The sequence below is a fragment of the Aptenodytes patagonicus genome, chromosome 4 (assembly GCF_965638725.1).
Source record: "Aptenodytes patagonicus chromosome 4, bAptPat1.pri.cur, whole genome shotgun sequence".
Lineage (NCBI taxonomy): Eukaryota > Metazoa > Chordata > Aves > Sphenisciformes > Spheniscidae > Aptenodytes > Aptenodytes patagonicus.
In genome coordinates, this window is record NC_134952.1 from 38,270,698 (window position 1) to 38,288,902 (window position 18,205).

At 35.8% G+C, this 18,205-nt stretch overlaps 1 protein-coding gene across 13 annotated transcripts in view; it reads right to left on the minus strand.

The window, feature by feature from the left end:
- TENM3 (teneurin transmembrane protein 3) overlaps positions 1-18,205 on the minus strand; it is a 432,264-nt gene that overhangs the window by 133,301 nt on the left and 280,758 nt on the right. For 9 of the 13 annotated variants that reach the window (XM_076336469.1, XM_076336468.1, XM_076336466.1 and 6 more), the window contains 2 exons: positions 7,129-7,366; positions 1,990-2,082 (listed from right to left, as the gene is read on the minus strand). In XM_076336469.1, the coding sequence (XP_076192584.1) occupies positions 1,990-2,082; positions 7,129-7,366 (331 nt within the window). Of the gene's footprint in view, positions 1-1,989; positions 2,083-7,128; positions 7,367-15,328; positions 15,400-18,205 lie in introns of those variants that run through there. The other 4 variants (XM_076336476.1, XM_076336477.1, XM_076336471.1 and 1 more) reach the window with 2 other exon arrangements.

Genomic DNA, 18,205 nt, shown 5'->3' on the forward strand with positions numbered 1-18,205 from the left:
CTTACTTTTTTTTCAGATTTTGACATCTAGATAACTTGGGGAGAGGACTATCAGATTAGGTAAAAGAAAAACAGACTTTTCACTTCAAACTAAGCTGATTTGTCAACATGTATACCAACATATGTTTACATATTAGAGAAAACAATAGTGGTACCAAGTAAAGCCAACAACACATACCATTAAAATACTTTGAGATTTCCAGCTGTCTTATGATAATTAATGCACCGTGCACAAATTTCTCGAAGCTATAAACAACTATTCTTTAGGTCTAGGCGTATGAATCATTAGAATTTCTATGCAAAATGTCTATTTCTATTATCATTATTAACACTAAAATTGTCAAATTCATTAGATTAATATTCTCTCCATAAGCCATACAAACTAAGAAATAGTATATCATAATGTAACACATGCATGACATGAAAACAAAGAAACAAATATATAATGATTCTAGCTGTGACCCAGTATGTTAGTGAGGTTGATAAACTGAATCTTCATGCTGATAGCATGTTGTAGTCTCAAATCTATTACACTTTGGAACTGATGTGTTATTATCTCTGGACAACTTTCACACCAGGAGATGAGCCCTGCTAGCATAATTTTAAAAATGAAGGGATTACAAATAAGATAAATTTCATTGTATTGTTACCTGAATTAGTATCAACTAACAGGAATTTCATATAACATAGGCCATTTGCCAAAATACTTGCATTTGGTGGTCCCATTACAAACATATAAAGCATAAACCAGGCATGGTTCTATTAACTCTACTTCAGCAATTATGAATCTGAATGAGTATTGTATGGTAATTGGTCTACAGGGAACAATAATACTTGGTTTTGTTCTTTTTTAATACAGTATGCTTACATTTTTACTTTAAAGAAAATATATTAGGGTCTTCCGGTAAATATCTGCAGTATCTTTGAGCTTGCTGATAATGATTAACTGATTTAATTTAACATACCATTCTCTTCCTGCTGTTGATTTTAATTTGTGGCTAAATGGAAGTTTAAGAGTTTTTGGAACACGAAGCAGATCAATGTACAGTGTCAATATATTTTACAGATGAATTAGTTATTAACGGGCAGATGCAGATCTCATTTAATCAAATAGCACCTTATCCCTTTTATAATATTAAGAGTTACAATTAACAAAACAGAATTTGGACATAAAGCTCTGATTTTTACCATAGCATAAACAAAAAAAGAAAAGGTAAATTTATGATTAATAATTCTTTACTAAAATTTAGCATACTGTGCTGATTAACAGGCTGGAACTCATTAGAAATGGTATTGCTTTGTCAGGGTTTTTTTTTGTGTGGATGAGAAACCAAGTATACTGATTTGGCATAAGAATGCCAAAACGTAGTTCAAATATAAGACAGATATTAATGACAAAGTTAAGTAGATATGGAACAGTTCTATAATAGAAATTTTATTTAAATGAATTGAAATATTATTTTATATGGAATTCTTTATTTCCAGTTATATATTTATCAGTAATTTGATTTCAAACTAGCTGGTTAAAAATATTACAGATTAGATATATAATTATTCTTAACTTCTTCGACTAGTCATTCCTTATGCTACATTAATATGTCATAATATTTCTAAAACAAATGTTTGCTAAGTACTAAATATATTACAAACTAAGGTTCAGATCTGGTAAATGTGTAAGCATGCAAATAGTTTGCAACAGCTTGCAGAATTAGGCCAGAATTAGGCCACAGAGAATTAATACAACCTCAGTTGCACTCTTGTTTTCTTAAGTGAAAGCAAACAAGATTTGGGAGTCAAAGTTTACCATTTTGTATTTACCATGAGGCAGTATGAAAGATTATTTAAAGTATAATTTTAAAAAAATCAGATATAAAGATGAGGAAGTCTGTCCCAGATGTTTTTGACTATTGTAACCAAAATTTTTTTTTTAAATCATATTTTGTCTTCTGTGTCAACAGTTAGCATCATGCAAACACTTAGAGTCACATACCCATAACTGTTATCGTGATATGTTGGAGAAAACACATCCATCTCTATAAGGTTGTCATGACCATTTGCAAGGACTGCTTGATTTCCTAATTCTCTATATACAAAGATACAAAAAGATGAAATTAGAGCGGCAATTTCAAATTAAAGAATGGGATGATCCCACAAAACGAATATACTAATTCCGTTGCATAATTTTCTTTTTTCACAGATGTGCAAAACTGCAACTGCATTTTGAATGCGGGATTTATCTGCCTTCCATGATGTCCTCTGAACTACATGCTGGATTGTAACTTGAAGACACGGTGTTGCAAGGCTACCATTAGGTGGTCACTACCCTTTGGTGATCCCTTATTTATGTGCAAGTCCTTGAATAAAATTCCCAGCTGCTGCCTGTGGCAAGACAGGCTTAAGGACTGAACAGCGCATAGTGGGAGATGTTGTTTACTTGATGAGGCTGGACCAGAGATGAAATAATAAAAGTGAACTGAGACTAATAAAAGACAGTCTCTTGCTGGCTAGCTGGCGCAGCCAGTAAATATGCAGAGGGCTGGCTACCAGAGTGAGTGGAGATCTCATGTTCTGTAAATGACACTGCACAGCAGCAGGGGAAGGAAAGGAAGAACCACAGATTCTGGCGCTCTCAGAAAATGGCGAGAAAATGAAGTGGGAGAAACAAAGCTAGGCACTATTATTTTGTTTAGAACTGCATATTTCTTTTGTCCTATCTAAAACAGGAAAAGATTACTTTTGGAAAAAAAATTGAGGTTCATGCTTGCTTCAGTGACTGCGTATCTTTGAAAAGGGGAACGATAAACTCAAGGAATACTGTGCAAATACTACTGAATTCTAGACTATCAGTGCTTGCCTAAGAGACAGGGGAATGAAATACACAGCATGGTCAACTTCCAAGTATTCATGGTGACAGCAAGGGATTTTTAAGCAGGAAGGATGCCAGAAAGATCAAGCAAAAATCTAAAGTAAGACACTATTCACACCAAAGGAAGCTTATAAGCATATGGGCCCAGTGTGCTAGGATTCAAACACAGATGCTTGGTGAGCACCCGACTGTATGAGAATGTCAAAAGAAAATAGAACTTTTTTATTCAACTTTAGTCTTTGAAAACAATACTGCTTGTTTGATTTAATGAACGTGTCTAACGTGTGTATATACTGACCCCATAATTATGGCATGTCAATCTTTAAAAATGCATTCATGCTCTCAGCAATCTAAGTAAAGCAGAGTCCTGTTTCCTCCACTTGCAGACCAGCAATGTGGCATGCCCACAATGATACACGGGGTCTTCAGAAGAGCAAGACTTAACTCCATCCCCAGTTTCTGCCTTTATTTTGTATCATGCCTTCTCAATATAAGTAACATGTCTAATCAAGTCCACGTGTGAAAACCTGGAAGACTTACAGAATGGATACAACTTTGAATTTGATTAAACCAGGCACTGTTTTAGTGGGTGGAATGCGTAAAATAGCTGCTCTGAGCAGACTTTAACCTCCAGCAACATTGTGTTTTTGCAGACAATCAATCAGCCTCTACACAAATTGATTTAAGACTTCCCTGGAAACTATCAACACCCTTTCCACACCTTAATCAATACTGAAGGCGCTAGCTTCATTGGCAATCCACCCCAATAAAGACATAGGGGTATGTTCATCACACTTTAGGAGTTTCTAAAATCTTTGTATTCTAAAATGAGGTTTGGATCAAGCTTGCAGAATGGTTTTGAAGTAACACATTCTAGGAAATGTTTTGTCTGTACTACTTCTGAGGTATTCTAGTACTTTAACTAAATCCTTCAAAATGCTGAAATATTTGCCAGCCATCAAGTATTTCTTCAGCCAGTTCCCTCATTCTTCTTGGTAAAATTAGTACATAAGTAACTGAATACAGTAATGTTCCTACCCACCCTATTGCTAAGTATAAGGCAGGGGTAAGAGAAGACTAAGCAATATCAGTATAGACTATGAAAAACATGTTAGTTTCTATAAAAAATTCACAGTCTGTCATAAAAATACAGCCATCTTTCAAAAAATAAGGTATTTTATACAGCAAATCAAGTAAGAAAAAGCAAAGCTCTTCTTTGATTCACAGACACATTAGCACAGATTCTGAATAAAGTTATATAATATTCTTGGGGATTTATTCCTTGACTGGCATATGTAAATTTCCCCTTGCTGACAAATTTATCTTAGACATTCAATGCCTAAAATTAATGAAATACTGCCTGAGAAATGCACTAAGAGATGCTACCAGCTTACTTTTATCAACAAATTTATGAATTCTAACATACTTTTCCTGTGCACGTTTCTAACAAACACAATTGATTGTGCATTAGAAAAATTCTGCACATTCAAATATTTAACAGAGAAAGCATTTAAAGAAGTGATTTACTAAGTATTTTTAAATATCAGTAATTTAGATCCTAGTGGAACGCAAAGCCATGAGAATGTAACTAATGATCCTGGTGCTCAAGAACTCATTACTAAAACTAGTAGGTGAATAAAAACTTAAAGACCAATGACAATAAAAAACTTACTAATATTTAATTACTTAATCATCATTTATAATATTCAGACACCTGACATGTAGTCATACATTTGCATGATTTTGGCTGTCCAGCCAGTAATTCAAAGAACAAAATGGAAAGTTATTCAATATAGTCCTGCTTTTTTATTTCTTCAAGTGTTAATATTGTTCTATGGTGCTGGCTTCTCCAGCAGCGCTATTGCTTCTACAGCTGAACCTAACTCGCAGCAGGTTGGGGAAGAGTCAAATAGTAAAGATCGTTAAATGTCCAGTGAAAAGGTCCTGCAGCCTGCAGGAAATCAGAGGAAATCTGCAGGAAATATTTTCTTACTGCCTTGCTTTTTTTTTTTTAAATGTAGATTTTACTGAGCCCCAGTGGAGTGAAGACAATTTCTGCCACTGGTCAGTAACCTCATTGTCATTTAAAGATGGCATCAAAGATGAAAGAAGCACTCATATAAGCCAAGTTACAGTTTTAGGCCCTCATAAAATTTTAAGCAAAGTGTCTTTTGTATTTAAAAAAACATAAATTGGAATTTCTGTTGGATGTTATTGATCTGTCACCTCACAGTTCATCCATTTAACCAGTAACTGCAATGCTTTATGCAAAAGTATTAACTCTACACAGAGCCAAATTGCAGAATATTCTATTAAATATACAGCTGAATCCAATATTACAAAATATATATTTCGAAGTCACTTCCATTACTACTGCAAAACGATAGGGACTAAAACCTCCCTCAGGCTTTGCAAATACACCTACATGCACATACACAAAACCAGCATATTCACTATCCAGCTATACATGACAGCAAGTTGTATGTCATTTTTATGCCACCCATCACCAATATGAGCCTATAGAGATAGAAAGATAGCTATGTATATATGCTGACATTCACATTCTGTACCTCTAAATGGCTGTCATCTAAGTCAGATTAAAAAAAAGGGGCGGGGGGGGAAGCTGACTATGGGCATAAGCTAAAATATTGCCAAAGATGAAATAAACTTTCTTTTAGGCTGAGGAAAGGATGAAGGAAGAGACCTATCATGAAGTTGTTAATATAGTTGAAACTGAGCCCTAAGAATCACACTCAGTAGGGAACCGTAACCAAAAAAGGAAAAATCAATGACAAATAAGATGGGTTCTTCACCTCCAGAGTTCCAACCAAGTGAGACCATTAGAGAAACTACAATAGGGCTCTGTCAGTTTTTATGTGAAATTTTCACATTTCAGCTCATTCACAAGTGTTCAAAACTTGAACACTCAAAAATACCCTTAGCTTTTCATCAGGAACATTTAAAATATGAAAGGACTCTACTCGGCAAAAAGTATTTACTCCAGGTTGGAAGTAGTATTCTCATTCAAGTCCTATGTCTTTTTCTTTATAAATACAATGAAAACATATATGGCAATAGAAGCAAGCATAAAAGACCTTACCCATCTACTGAAGACTAACCAGTGTCTGGAAAACAACAAACATCTTATTCCCACTACAAACTTATTTGTTCTATAAGAAAACTCTTTCTTAATGTACTAAATTGTCTGAGTATGATGATGAAGTCCAATCCCTTCAGTGGAATCCTATTCCACAGTGTCTATGTCTCATAAGCAACACAGGAGGGTCCAAGAAAACTAAGAAAAGGAATAGCCATTCCCAACAGCCTGACAGAAGAGTTGCCTGAAACATCTATGGGGACAAAACTACCTAATAGAGAATCTTAAGTTCATGTATGTTTTAAATTAGTCAAAATCAGCTGGACTACCTTTACTTCACTACAAAACATAATTTAAAGGGATTCAAATAATGAACTGAAGGGATTTCATAAACATTTTCAAGAATTACTGTCACCTTTAATATAAATGCTCAGTTTGATGACTAAATTGGAATATTATGGCTTTCATTAACAAAAAATTAGTGCTGATTGAGTGTTACATGAGTATTAATTAATTATTGTAGGTAAATTCAGCTCTGTGCCAGTAAGTCCTATAAAATTTTTTTATAGATCATTCTGCCTCATACATCATTCTGCACCTAAAGAAGCTAGTGTCACCCTCTATATTAGCAGCTTCTTTCCTAGAGCCAGTTATCAATTCTGAAAGACAAAAAAGAATGAGGACAAATTTATCATTATACCAGAACTAAGTGAGTTCTTTTGTCTCACCAAATCCTAGACAAGTTTAATAAACACCTAGCCTCACATGGGTATTTCTTTAAAGGGACCAAATACAAGAGTTAAAAAGTATTACTGAAAGTTTCTTGACATTCGATCTGTATGGCAGTATATATTTGATACATAACATATCTGGCAAGCAATGCAAGAAATTTCTTCAAACAGTGAAAAGTCACAGATTATGAACAGGAAGGAAAATGCTTGTCTGGAAAAATTAATATACTCTCTGAGTCCAATTACTCTGCAATAGGCATTGTAATGGAAAGAGTGTCATTGTGGATTTTAGAGAGAGGATAGATTTTTTTAGTACTGAAAAGTTTGCAGTTTTGTTTGCTGAATGAGGGGAAGTATTAGCTGCTGGTCATCTTTCATCAAGTTAAATGTTTTCTTTAGAAGTGCCACAGTCTGTAGTAGTACCTAAGTAATTACCTGCTTTCCAGTGGCGCATTACTGCCAAGGACCCAGCTGTCCTGCAGCTGGACTGACTCAGGTGTGGTTTGCAGCTCGGCGGGCAAAGCAGCCGGCGGGGCCGGACTCTGATTCCTCCTATTTGTCAGTGAGTTTCTGTTAAGTGAGGTGATGGATGGGTGATGCTGTGCTGAATGTTGCTTGTGAGAAGGTGGCAAAGGCTGCAGGGTCGACTGGCCTTGGTTATTTGGAGATTGTTCTAAGAAGAAAGAAAATTAAAGTTCGTTATACACCATCTTAGCATTTGCTACAACCAAAGCAGAATGAGAAATTCAACATAATCCTATCATCTAATATACTTGCATATTATTCTATTAGCAGACATTCAGTGACATTCTCTAAGAGCAAGTTTACCCTTGATACACCAAGTTCTAATTAATATACAACAGATGGTAAAATTGCTTCTGGTTTTAATTCATTTCAGTTTTTTTTTTAATCTGGTTTTATTAACACCTACAGAAAATAGCATCTGACAGATCCCCTAATGTGCCTTTAGATTTCAGCTTTTTTTAACAAACCAACCCTGAAATTAAATGGGTAATTTCAGTAGAACACAAAGGTTTTCGAAATGCATATAATCCCTATAATTATTTAATGGAGTTTTTTAAGCTTTATTTAACTGCAATAAATTATTACAAGCTAGTTGCTAAACAGCAGTAGACTACTCTAGTTTAGTGCATTTCAAATAAGGCAGATCTGCACTATGATCTGCTAATAGATGCTAAGTATTCTTTAGCAGAAGGTCACTCTGTGAAGCAGATGTTGCTTCATGGATATTTAACAGACTGAATCACATCTGATTACAACGTCAGAAGACTCATATACTTAATGACCATCACATCCATTAGAACACACTCAGAACAGATTTTCCAATTTCACACTATGCAACATAACTACAGTTTGGAGTAAGTCACAGGTGATCAGATCACAGGCCATCAAAACAAAAGGAAATATTTTTTGACTTAACCAAAGCACATAACATCCACAAAGCTTTCAAAACAGCAAACCCCACAATCAAATACCTCCATCAATGGTAGGTTTTAACAATCTGTTCTGTAAAATCAGTAGCAAATAAGTCATAAATAGAAGACAAACCTTGACATACAACACAATGAACACAAAATTAAAAAAACATCAAGACACTTCATTTATCATGATTTAGCAATGACTGATGACACTTAAAAATGTACCACTTAACAATATGTAATTCAAATGGCTATCTTATTTCCTAAACTAATGTAGTAGAACATACTTCATAATGTAAATGCAAGTCTTAAGCAGAGCAGAAGATACAGGGCCTGCACTTTGCTCACAGTGTAAATGCTTTCACGTAGTTTTGAAATTAATTGTTCGATCTTCATAAGCAATTCCCTGTTTGGAACTGGTTATAACTGCAAATTGTTGCAAACCCAATACTACTACCTCGGTACAGAGAACACAAGAAAGGTATTTCTGTCGAAACAGATGTTTCCAATAACTTAGAGGTGACTACTATAAAAATAACTTAACAGTGAGTAATTTCTCATGTCATGAACGTAAGAAAATTTGAGAATGTTAAGGAATAGACGTGCTAAGCTTAAACAGAAAATCCAGCCTTTGGAATAATTTCCTTTCCAAGAACCCCATTCTCCTTTCCAGTTATCTTGTGTGGTCAATACGACTTTTGTCACAAACAGCAGCAATGCTGAATCTGTCATTAAAATAATGACAGCATTTACATTGCCAATAAGGTTTTCAACACCAAATCCCTAATACATTAATGAAAAATTACCTTCCAGGAAGGATACAAGTGATCAGCTTTGTCGTTAGCAACACAAAGGGTGTCACTGCATGTGAAGACAATCCCTATCAAGGGCTTCAAGCCATATTTCAACAAGCCAGCTAAAGGAAAGTTAATAGACTAACACTAGCAAAGACTTTTTTCCCATGTCTACTTAAAATTTTATCTGATTTAGATCACAAGTTATTTTATTGGCTGGCACAGAATTAACTGTGGCCCTATATTTTATAATATATAGGTGTATGTGTATATATAAACATTTATAGACATGCACATGTGCCTGTGTAAATATTTATACATATGCATGTGTAAATATATACTTATAAATGATTAGTTACACGACAGAAAAAAAATTACAAGTGAAATTAAATAATTTTCATTAATGTATTTTTAATCAGATAAATTACTTAATTGTAAATTAAAAAATTAAAATTGTCCTAAGGACCTTTTTGTCTTTGTTATTCCCTTTTTTGACTGTCCTACTGCCTAGCCTTGTTGAATAGTGCTGCCATGATCAGTGCAACACTGTCCTCCTCTGCAGCTCCTACCGGCTGAAACATTATTCTGACATCCCTCTTCTTCATTAATTTCTCTTCTCATTTAAAGTCTCAGCTGAAAATCAATCTTTTAATCTATCATTTTTAGTACTAAAGATCTTGCACCATCCCCTGCTAAAGACAAAGCAGAGGATAAAATAATGTTGTTCCCTTTGCACAAAGGAGGGTGTGAGTAAGGGGACTATGCCAGGCCTGCAGGCTTGTCTCAGGTAGATGTCAGACCTTCCCACACACTCTACCAGCGAGGAAGAGGAATAATAAAGGCTCTGTAAAGGATATTTATGCACTCCCCAAATAAATGCATAGATCTAGTAAGTACACCGATAACATGCCAGAGGAGTGAAACTGTATTCCTCAGCCCACAGGCCAGCTACTCAGGCCACTGTTTGGGATTTAGATTACTTCCCCAGAAATTTACTATGAACCTACAAAGCCCTTCTGCTATATGACTTATAAATATTATTGACACTGAAACTACAGAGTAACATATAAAATAAATTAAAAGTTGCAGGATGAGCTTGTAACCATAAGGTGCAGGCTAGAAAGGACCTAGAAGAGCACAGCAAGTGCAACTTCGCAAAGATCACACGTCCTCTAAACCCACTATCTCTCTTCATAGGATGCTGCCAGGTGACATTTCCTAGTGTCCAAGGGTGACTTCAATTGGCAGGGAATCTACAGCCTCCACAGAATCAGAAATGCCTGAAAAATCTGGAATGATTTATTCCTCTTCTAATTGTGCAAGAGCTACAGGTAGAATTGAGCCTAACAAGATTAGATTTTCCATAAATCAATAGAGCTAAAATCTATATTCCTCTAAATTTCCTCAGTCCTATATCGTCATTCTGAATGAGAGATCACTGAAGACTCCTCTTTCGATCTTTTCTTCAACCTGCCAGATTTCCTGAATCCACAGTTCTTTTGATTGCGATGCAATTTCTAATAGAAACTTCCATCTTGCATCACTGATTTGTGAGGAAGATATAATCATCACGACAGTCATGTTTTGAATGCTGTTCTTAAGCCAGAGCCAGATACCCTTTTTTTTTACTCCTCTTTTAAGGAGTTAATAGCTAAAGAACAGCTTTCAGTATTACTGCGACCTTCACACAAAGCTATCAGTCTCACGTAGTAACTAAACCTCTCAACATCCCTGTGACACTGTGAAAATATTCTCATTGCACATGCAGGGAAACTGAGGCGTATATGTTAAGTGATTCACACTGGTGTCCTGAGAAATCAGCACCACAGTCAGAAAAGTACTGTTTTTTTGATTTTCATAATTAAGGAATTGATAAAGACAGTGGGAGTTTCTTATAGACTATCAGGAAGAAGAAAGAGCATTCAAATCTGATAAAGCACAATTGTGTTGAAATACTTAAAAACTATTGCAGAAAGCTACAGTTGCTTTGCTTTAAATTGGATTTTAAATGCTATCCTAATAGATTTAATCTAAATGAGAATGTCTGGTTTACACTAAAAATAAGCAGTTAAGGGTACAGGTGGGCTTATATCTAAAAATGGTAAGTTTTAATTAAAACTTTCTTGTTCAGTCTAGACCTTAATGACTGTAGAGAAATCCCATTCATCTTAAAGAGAAGATTTCTGCAGCAAGAAGCAAATGTAAATTGGCCCAGCAACCAGCCTGTGTATTCAAGTTGTTCAGGTGCAACAAAAAAAGCCCCACATTCTTGAGGCATTTGCTGCATAAGTCAGCATCAGATAATTATGCATGCGAAAACATATGTACAGAACTCTGAAAAGTCACAAGAAATCGGGTACAAAGCTGTCTTACTACAGTTATATGAATTTTTCAAAACATATTTAAACTGTTATTTACCCTAGGGAACCACAGTGAAGCAAAGCAGCCATTTCAATTGCAGAGGTAAATTATATGCACTATGTAGCCTTTCACAAACCCTTTTTCTCTTTTCTTTTTCAAAAAGTAATTTACATTTAATTAATTTTATCATTTAATTGTTACAGAATTTGAACAGCATATGAAAGAATACAGAAAAATGCATATGTGAAAGTAAAAAGTAAGGAGAGAGGGACATTTACGATAACCACTGCCATTTAGGGGAAAGGGGTTAATTCAGAAGAAGAAAAGCAGACCAAGTATCCATGAAAAAAAGTAATTTGTTGCACATTTTGTGCCTTTCTATAACAGACAAATCACTGAGACCTGTCAGCTAGCTACTCATCTAGGAAAAAGGTGATTTCCATTTGATAAGGATTAGGCTTTTTAATAGTGTATAATTAACGTTAACTTTGAGTTTCCATGACAAACACAAAAGCGAAGACTTCCATTATGATATAAACATTTCAAATGTGAACATAATGTAATTCAATATCTATGTCTGCGAGAGTCTTAACTCTTTCTGGTCAGGTTGCTCCTTTCTTCCTCTCTCTTCTAAAGAGTCTCTGCCACGGTAAAGCAAATATCCACAATACATACCAGAAGTAAGCAGCTGGAGTAGACTGACTGTTTTAGAAAACTGGTAACAAAAAAGATAACCTTTCATTTCCAGGTCACTGGTCCCTAGTCTGCTAGCCCCTGATTGCTAGTAGTCAAAAGTAATTTCCATAAGAACTGGTTTGATTTCCTCAATAAAACATTTTGATGGACTTCAAATTTTACCTAATTGACGCATGGACCTATCTTCAAAAGTACTGTAAGCAGAAGTGGGATTTACCTTGGAAATCCCTGCAAATTCTGAAGAGAGTGGGTATGATTATTCCTAGAGCTCCCAAAGGAGCTCTTTTTTTTAAGTCCCTGCTTACAGAGGGGTAAGACAGGCTATCTGCACTGCTATGGCCAGGCCTTCAGTGATTCTGCAGGCAAGTAAAACCATTCACTCCAGAAGTCTCAGGTCTGGGAGCACCTTTCATCAGAAGCTGTATTTAATTAATGAAAACAAAAAGAAGGTTATGGGTTTAGAGAAAAAAATTCATATTTAAGTGTTCATTTGTAATTAGGCAGATCTGTCTTTTGAATGAACCACTGCTTCAGTGTACTCTTCCTGCCAAGGTGTGCAAGATTCAGTTTCCTTTCTGATCATTTACTACAAGCTATAGTGGCAATCCAAGAACACATGCTGTATCTGCTCATTTTGTGGTTAATCCCAAGTATTTGTTTAATCTTATCCATGTCCAAATCGGCTCTGCCCTGCCAACTGCTTTAAGGATCCAAACCACACACTCAACCCAAGGAATGAGGTGACACAGTGCCTCCTCACCACAGGAGAGCCCTTTCACTTTGATTTGTTGTCAGCCTGCACTATCCCTTTCTGCTTGCTTTACAATTAATGGACATATAGATGGAAACAGAATTAACCCGCTGCCGTTGACTTCCTCTTGAAGCACTCTGCGCTTCTGTGCTAGCTACGTGGTGACAACAATGTGGAGAAGTGACAAGGACACTTTGATCAAGATAGGCATCTTGTGTGTGTGTGTGTGTATACTATTATAATATAAAATGGGAAAAAGTCATACAAGTAGCTTGATCAAAGTGGGCCAATGTTTGTCTCCTCATCAGTACACTGCCTGGAGGGTCTGACAACCTGTCAAACGACCCAGGAGTGAGAAACTACCAGGGAATTTAACTGCAAGATATGCTCTGAAAGATTGCTTTGCCTTGCTTATGCATCTGAAGTTTGGAAGAAATGATAAAGAAAACCTGAATTTTGTTATTCACGTTACACATTTTTCTTTAAATCTCAACATTATTTTACTTTTTAAAGAAAAATAAAGACTTCTGCTATGAAAGGGAAGAAAGACTTGTTTGATTGTGGAGAAACTTAAAACAGTCTCATGGTGCACACATGGTAAATGCCTGTCTAAGTTCTACCAGATGGCAAGAGGAGAGGAGTAGCAAGAGCTCCCTGGAGGGCAGTAGGATAGTCCCTAACACGTAACATTGGTATTTTAAACAACAAAGTACATGTTGATAATTTCCTATATCCTATAATATAAGGAAGCTGTTCTTTACCAGTTAAACGTACGCTAGAAGACAAAGAAACGAGTCATGCACAAAAAATGCAATCTTTAGGAACTGAAGAAAAAATATTTTTACCAATGTCTTTCAGTTGTGTCTTTCAGCCATGTGCCCTGGTTTTGGCTGGGACAGAGTTAATTTTCTTCCTAGTAGCTGGTATAGTGCTATCTACAGGAGTGTTACTTCAGCTTCAATGTACACACCTGTAACGTTGTCTTTCCATTTTGCATCCATTTAGCAAAGTATTTCCTGTAAACAACTTCATACTGGTAATATCTGTGCATGCTCAGCTATGTTTTATAATTCAGTTCTCCATAATGTTTTAGAAATCTTAACTGCAGCAAACACAAACCATCAGTTACTAACAATCTTTTCACAAAAACTTTCTAAAGTATATGAACTGAACTTTAATCTTACTTGAAAGGCAGACTTTTTTGTCCCTGGTATTTTTAGCATAAACAAGCTAAAAAGCTATATACCCTATATGATATGTGACCCTGTGAAGACAGATAAAATAACTTTCTATTTTATGGCATTTACTTTAAAAATCTGATTAAGATAGATGTCTCTAGTTCGTAATTCTTCAATGTCATGTTGTCATAGTTCCCATCAGCAAGATGCTTTAAAGGCTTTCGATTAATATTGCATGCCAGAACTGAAATTACATCCTTTGTCGTTTAGTTCTTAATGGTGCAAGTGATATCTATCAAGTAGTGTTTTATGAAGCATGTGTGATTTTTATTACAGGCTGTTTTCACAAATCTTCTTCAGGTTTCATAAAGACTGTTCATGGTTCACAACAAATATGCCCTGCATTTAAAATCATGCCAATTCTCAAATGCAAAACAAAGCTTGGATTTTTCAGTGGGGTTTATCGATAGAACAAAAACGCTTCCTTAATTTAAATCTATATATAATCATCTTAATTAGCAATGCAAAAATATTACTGTAAGCCCCTCAACTCTGCATGAGAACTATATAGCAAAAAAACCCCAAACAACAACAACAAATGTAATAATGTATTATCTTCACAAGTTACAGGTTATGTTTGCCAAATCTTGTAAGTGCCTTAACTTTTAAAATGGAGGTGACACATAGATAAATCAGAAGATGCAACATTCCCCCATAATCCAAGTACAACAGAGATTTTCATTTGCAGCATCCATCTTTGTAAAACAAGATGCATGTACTTAGAACTTCTACAATTTACTGGAAACCAGATAGTTAGGGGCAGTTGAGAAGGAATCTTAGGGTTGGTTATTTTTGGTCAACCTGCCATTTAAACAAAAATGTGCGAAGTCAATAAAACTTAAGCCTCAGAGGACATATGAACACACCATGGTTTTCAAATGCCTTTTTGTCCAAAGACACAGAAAGCTTTCTCTTGATACCTAACGGAGTAAGGCAAATACACTGCGGGAAGAAATACTGCCCATTGAGGAGAAAGCGGGCATTTCTTCCACAAACGGTGGTGAAAGGAAAAATCGGAGGATTTACTTCTGAAAGGTTTATTAAATGTTGTTTCCACTCTCTGTTGTTCACTGTGGGAACCGAACCAGCTCACTTTTAAAACATTTTTTCCATTAGCTGGAATCGATTCTCAAAGCATTCCAACATATCCACCTCCAGCCTGCGACTGCTCCATTAACCCCTTCAACACATATGTAACATGCGGTCAATATTACGGCACGCAAAATCTGTTTAATTTCAATACCATATAATGATACATGCCTTCTTGTCCATGGTACCATATAAGAGACTGGCTAACGGAAGTTAGTTACAAAAGCATATGGGATGAAAGAGCTCAGGGTGGGAGAACAAATTCACCTGGATCAAGGAAAATCGATGATGATGCTGTCATCCACAAGGCAGACATTTTAAGTAACAAAGTAAACTGAAACTTTGCAGGTTTTCGACTGAGTTGAGGATGGCTTAATCACCTTATGAAAGCTGAAACAGAGATAAATATTTCAGCTTCAGTGAAAAAAGCTACAGTGAAACTAGTTCAGCAAACAACCTTCCTAATAGTGGCCTCTTTATCACCAGAGGTATTTAAGAATGAAGATGACAAAAGTACAGAAACACTGTTGAAGTAAATTGAAATTTAACCTGCTGGGGTAACATACTTATGATCTTGCTTTACAAGAAAAAGAAATAAAAAAGGCAACGTAAAACGCATGATTGCACGTATGCACAAAGAAAGAACGAGAAGCAACGGTGTACTTACAATCCTGCTGTCATATTAAGCGAACACCATCTCCTTCCACCCCAGGCCAACCCACACAGTAGTTAGCAGGGATACTAACAGACATTACTTCTATTCTCTTTTTAGGACCTGAGCTCTGTGAAACCAAACAGAACCCTCCAATGGCAAAATGTCATTGACTTATTTCCAACAATTTACCTGTAGATCAAACTGGGAAAAGATGCTATCACACAGTGAGAAATGACAAAAGCTTGCTCACTTGAGACACAAAAATGACATTCAGCTTACATTATGCAGAGATTCAAAATATAATAACGGAACCTTTAGTGGTGTGCTCCTGGCCTGGCTTCCCCACAGTGGGATTCAGATGTTTTGCAGGACTGTGGACTAAGATTTTTTTTCCTTGGGGGATAGCAGTCTCCCAGAGCAATACTCCCTGGGGCTGGGGATCACCAAGCCCATGGCTTCACTTAAAGTCACACTTGTTTCCATTCAGAATAGACTTTTCTGCATCTTCATAAATCAGATAATTTTTCTTCCTTGTTTAGAGTCAGAAGTGAGAAAGTTACGCAATTATTGCTAGCTTCAGATAATCATCTTTGCTGATAACTCATGGAAATCCGTGGAGAAATATGTTTTGAGTTCAAAAATTTAAGACTAGCTTTTTAACCAGAGAATTCAGGTTTTCACTGAAAGAAAACAAAACATGAAACAAAAATGGAGAAGTCTGGCTGAAAGACTTTGTAGGGGGAGGAAAAATTCAGCTTTCCAAAATGCTGACAGAGGACTGGAATTAATCTGAAAAATCTTTGAGAACACGGCCAAAACCTGCCCGTAAAACACAGGTAAAATGATGTGGAGTATCCCATTTCCTGCTTTGCTCATCCAGCACCTTATGTTTATACCAAATACACCAGCCACTTAATTTTGACTGCAAAAATTGTGATTTATAAACAAATGATATAAAAAAGAAGTACCATGCTTCAGCTGTAAACTGAGTAAGTTCTATAACCCTGATTCAAGCAAAATGACAGTGTGTTAATGTATGTACTCATTTCATACCACATTTAACTGGAGTGTGGAATGGATTGTGCAGTTTGATGTATGACTTTTTAATAGATTTCCTAGCATTTTCAAGTGTTAGATAATTTTGGTTCCTATCCAAAATCATTAATCCAAAGTGAGCTACGACTATATGTTTTTCTTTGTCTTCTGATTTTATTTCTTAACACTTCCAAGAAAAACAATTTGCCAAAGCTACTTACTTTAGAATCACAGTTACTACTGTACAGGATAAAACCCCCCAAACTTTCAAAACCTTTAACCTGAAAAATACACTCACAAGTCAAGATTACATAATGCTTACAGCTGACACAACCAGTGCTGCAAAAAACTGCCTTTCTTCCCAATAAATAAAATAGCATCTAAAGCCTCTTTTACTACTTACTAAACCTGACTTTTACTGACATATGGCTAACATTCATGAAGAAGGAGCAAACCACTAGATTTCCTCCATTCCAAGAGCCAGGGGGAAAATTCTTCACTAATTAAGTCAACTGAATTTTTGTCATGGACTTGTTAAGGTTAATGGCACCTCTTGAACATTTTGTAAGTTTACAAACCCAAAAGTAGTTTGAAAGGCCCCCGAATTAGTTCATTATAAGCGATAAATTCTTGACCAATTTCTGCATGCTCAGCCTTGTCTAGGAACACAAGGCCACACTAATAAAATCTGTGAAAGATAAGCTAGGAATGGGAAAACACAATATAAAACTTCTAAGCACAAATAGGTGAGTTTGTTTCATCAGATTTGAAAGAACTTGGATAAGAGAGATTCATGTTTTGCTTTGGAGGAAATGAAAAAGGAACAGGGGCAGTGAGATGAAAAGAAAACCACAGGGGAAAAAATGGTGGAATTGCACAGAAAAGAGGTTGAATGAATAATACACGGAGGAGACGCAAAAGTGAACAGCTAAGAGAAAAATTCTAAGAAAAAAGAGAAAGCATATACAATTTTATTAGAAAATCATAAAATCAAACTTTTATGGAAAACACAGAAGTGAGATGCTTACTCTACAGCCTTGACTTTTAAAATAGGAGTTTAATCCTGGCCTCTAGAGTTAAAGGTAAAAATTCTTACAGACTGCAGCTTGGGTCTTAGAACAAGAGAGAAGTAAAGCAGTAGGTCACCAGATGAATTTTTGTCTCCAGATCAATTAATTGATCTATCTGTTATCAAGTATAAGAAATGTGCAGATCATGAGAGAGGGCAAAAGAATAGGGAACCAAACTTCCAAAATAGCTTTTAAATACTTTTTTCTTCTAACTGTGTCAGGGAAGAAAAACGCATAAGAGGGGGAGGCCTCCACAAGAGCAAACTGAGGAACTATTGTTCTCTAATGACTTTAAATAAGCTTTTTAGGCTCACATGTGAATTAGAATTTTGCTCTTCCTCCTTACGTTTAAAAAAAAACAACAAACCACCCCCCTCCCCCCCA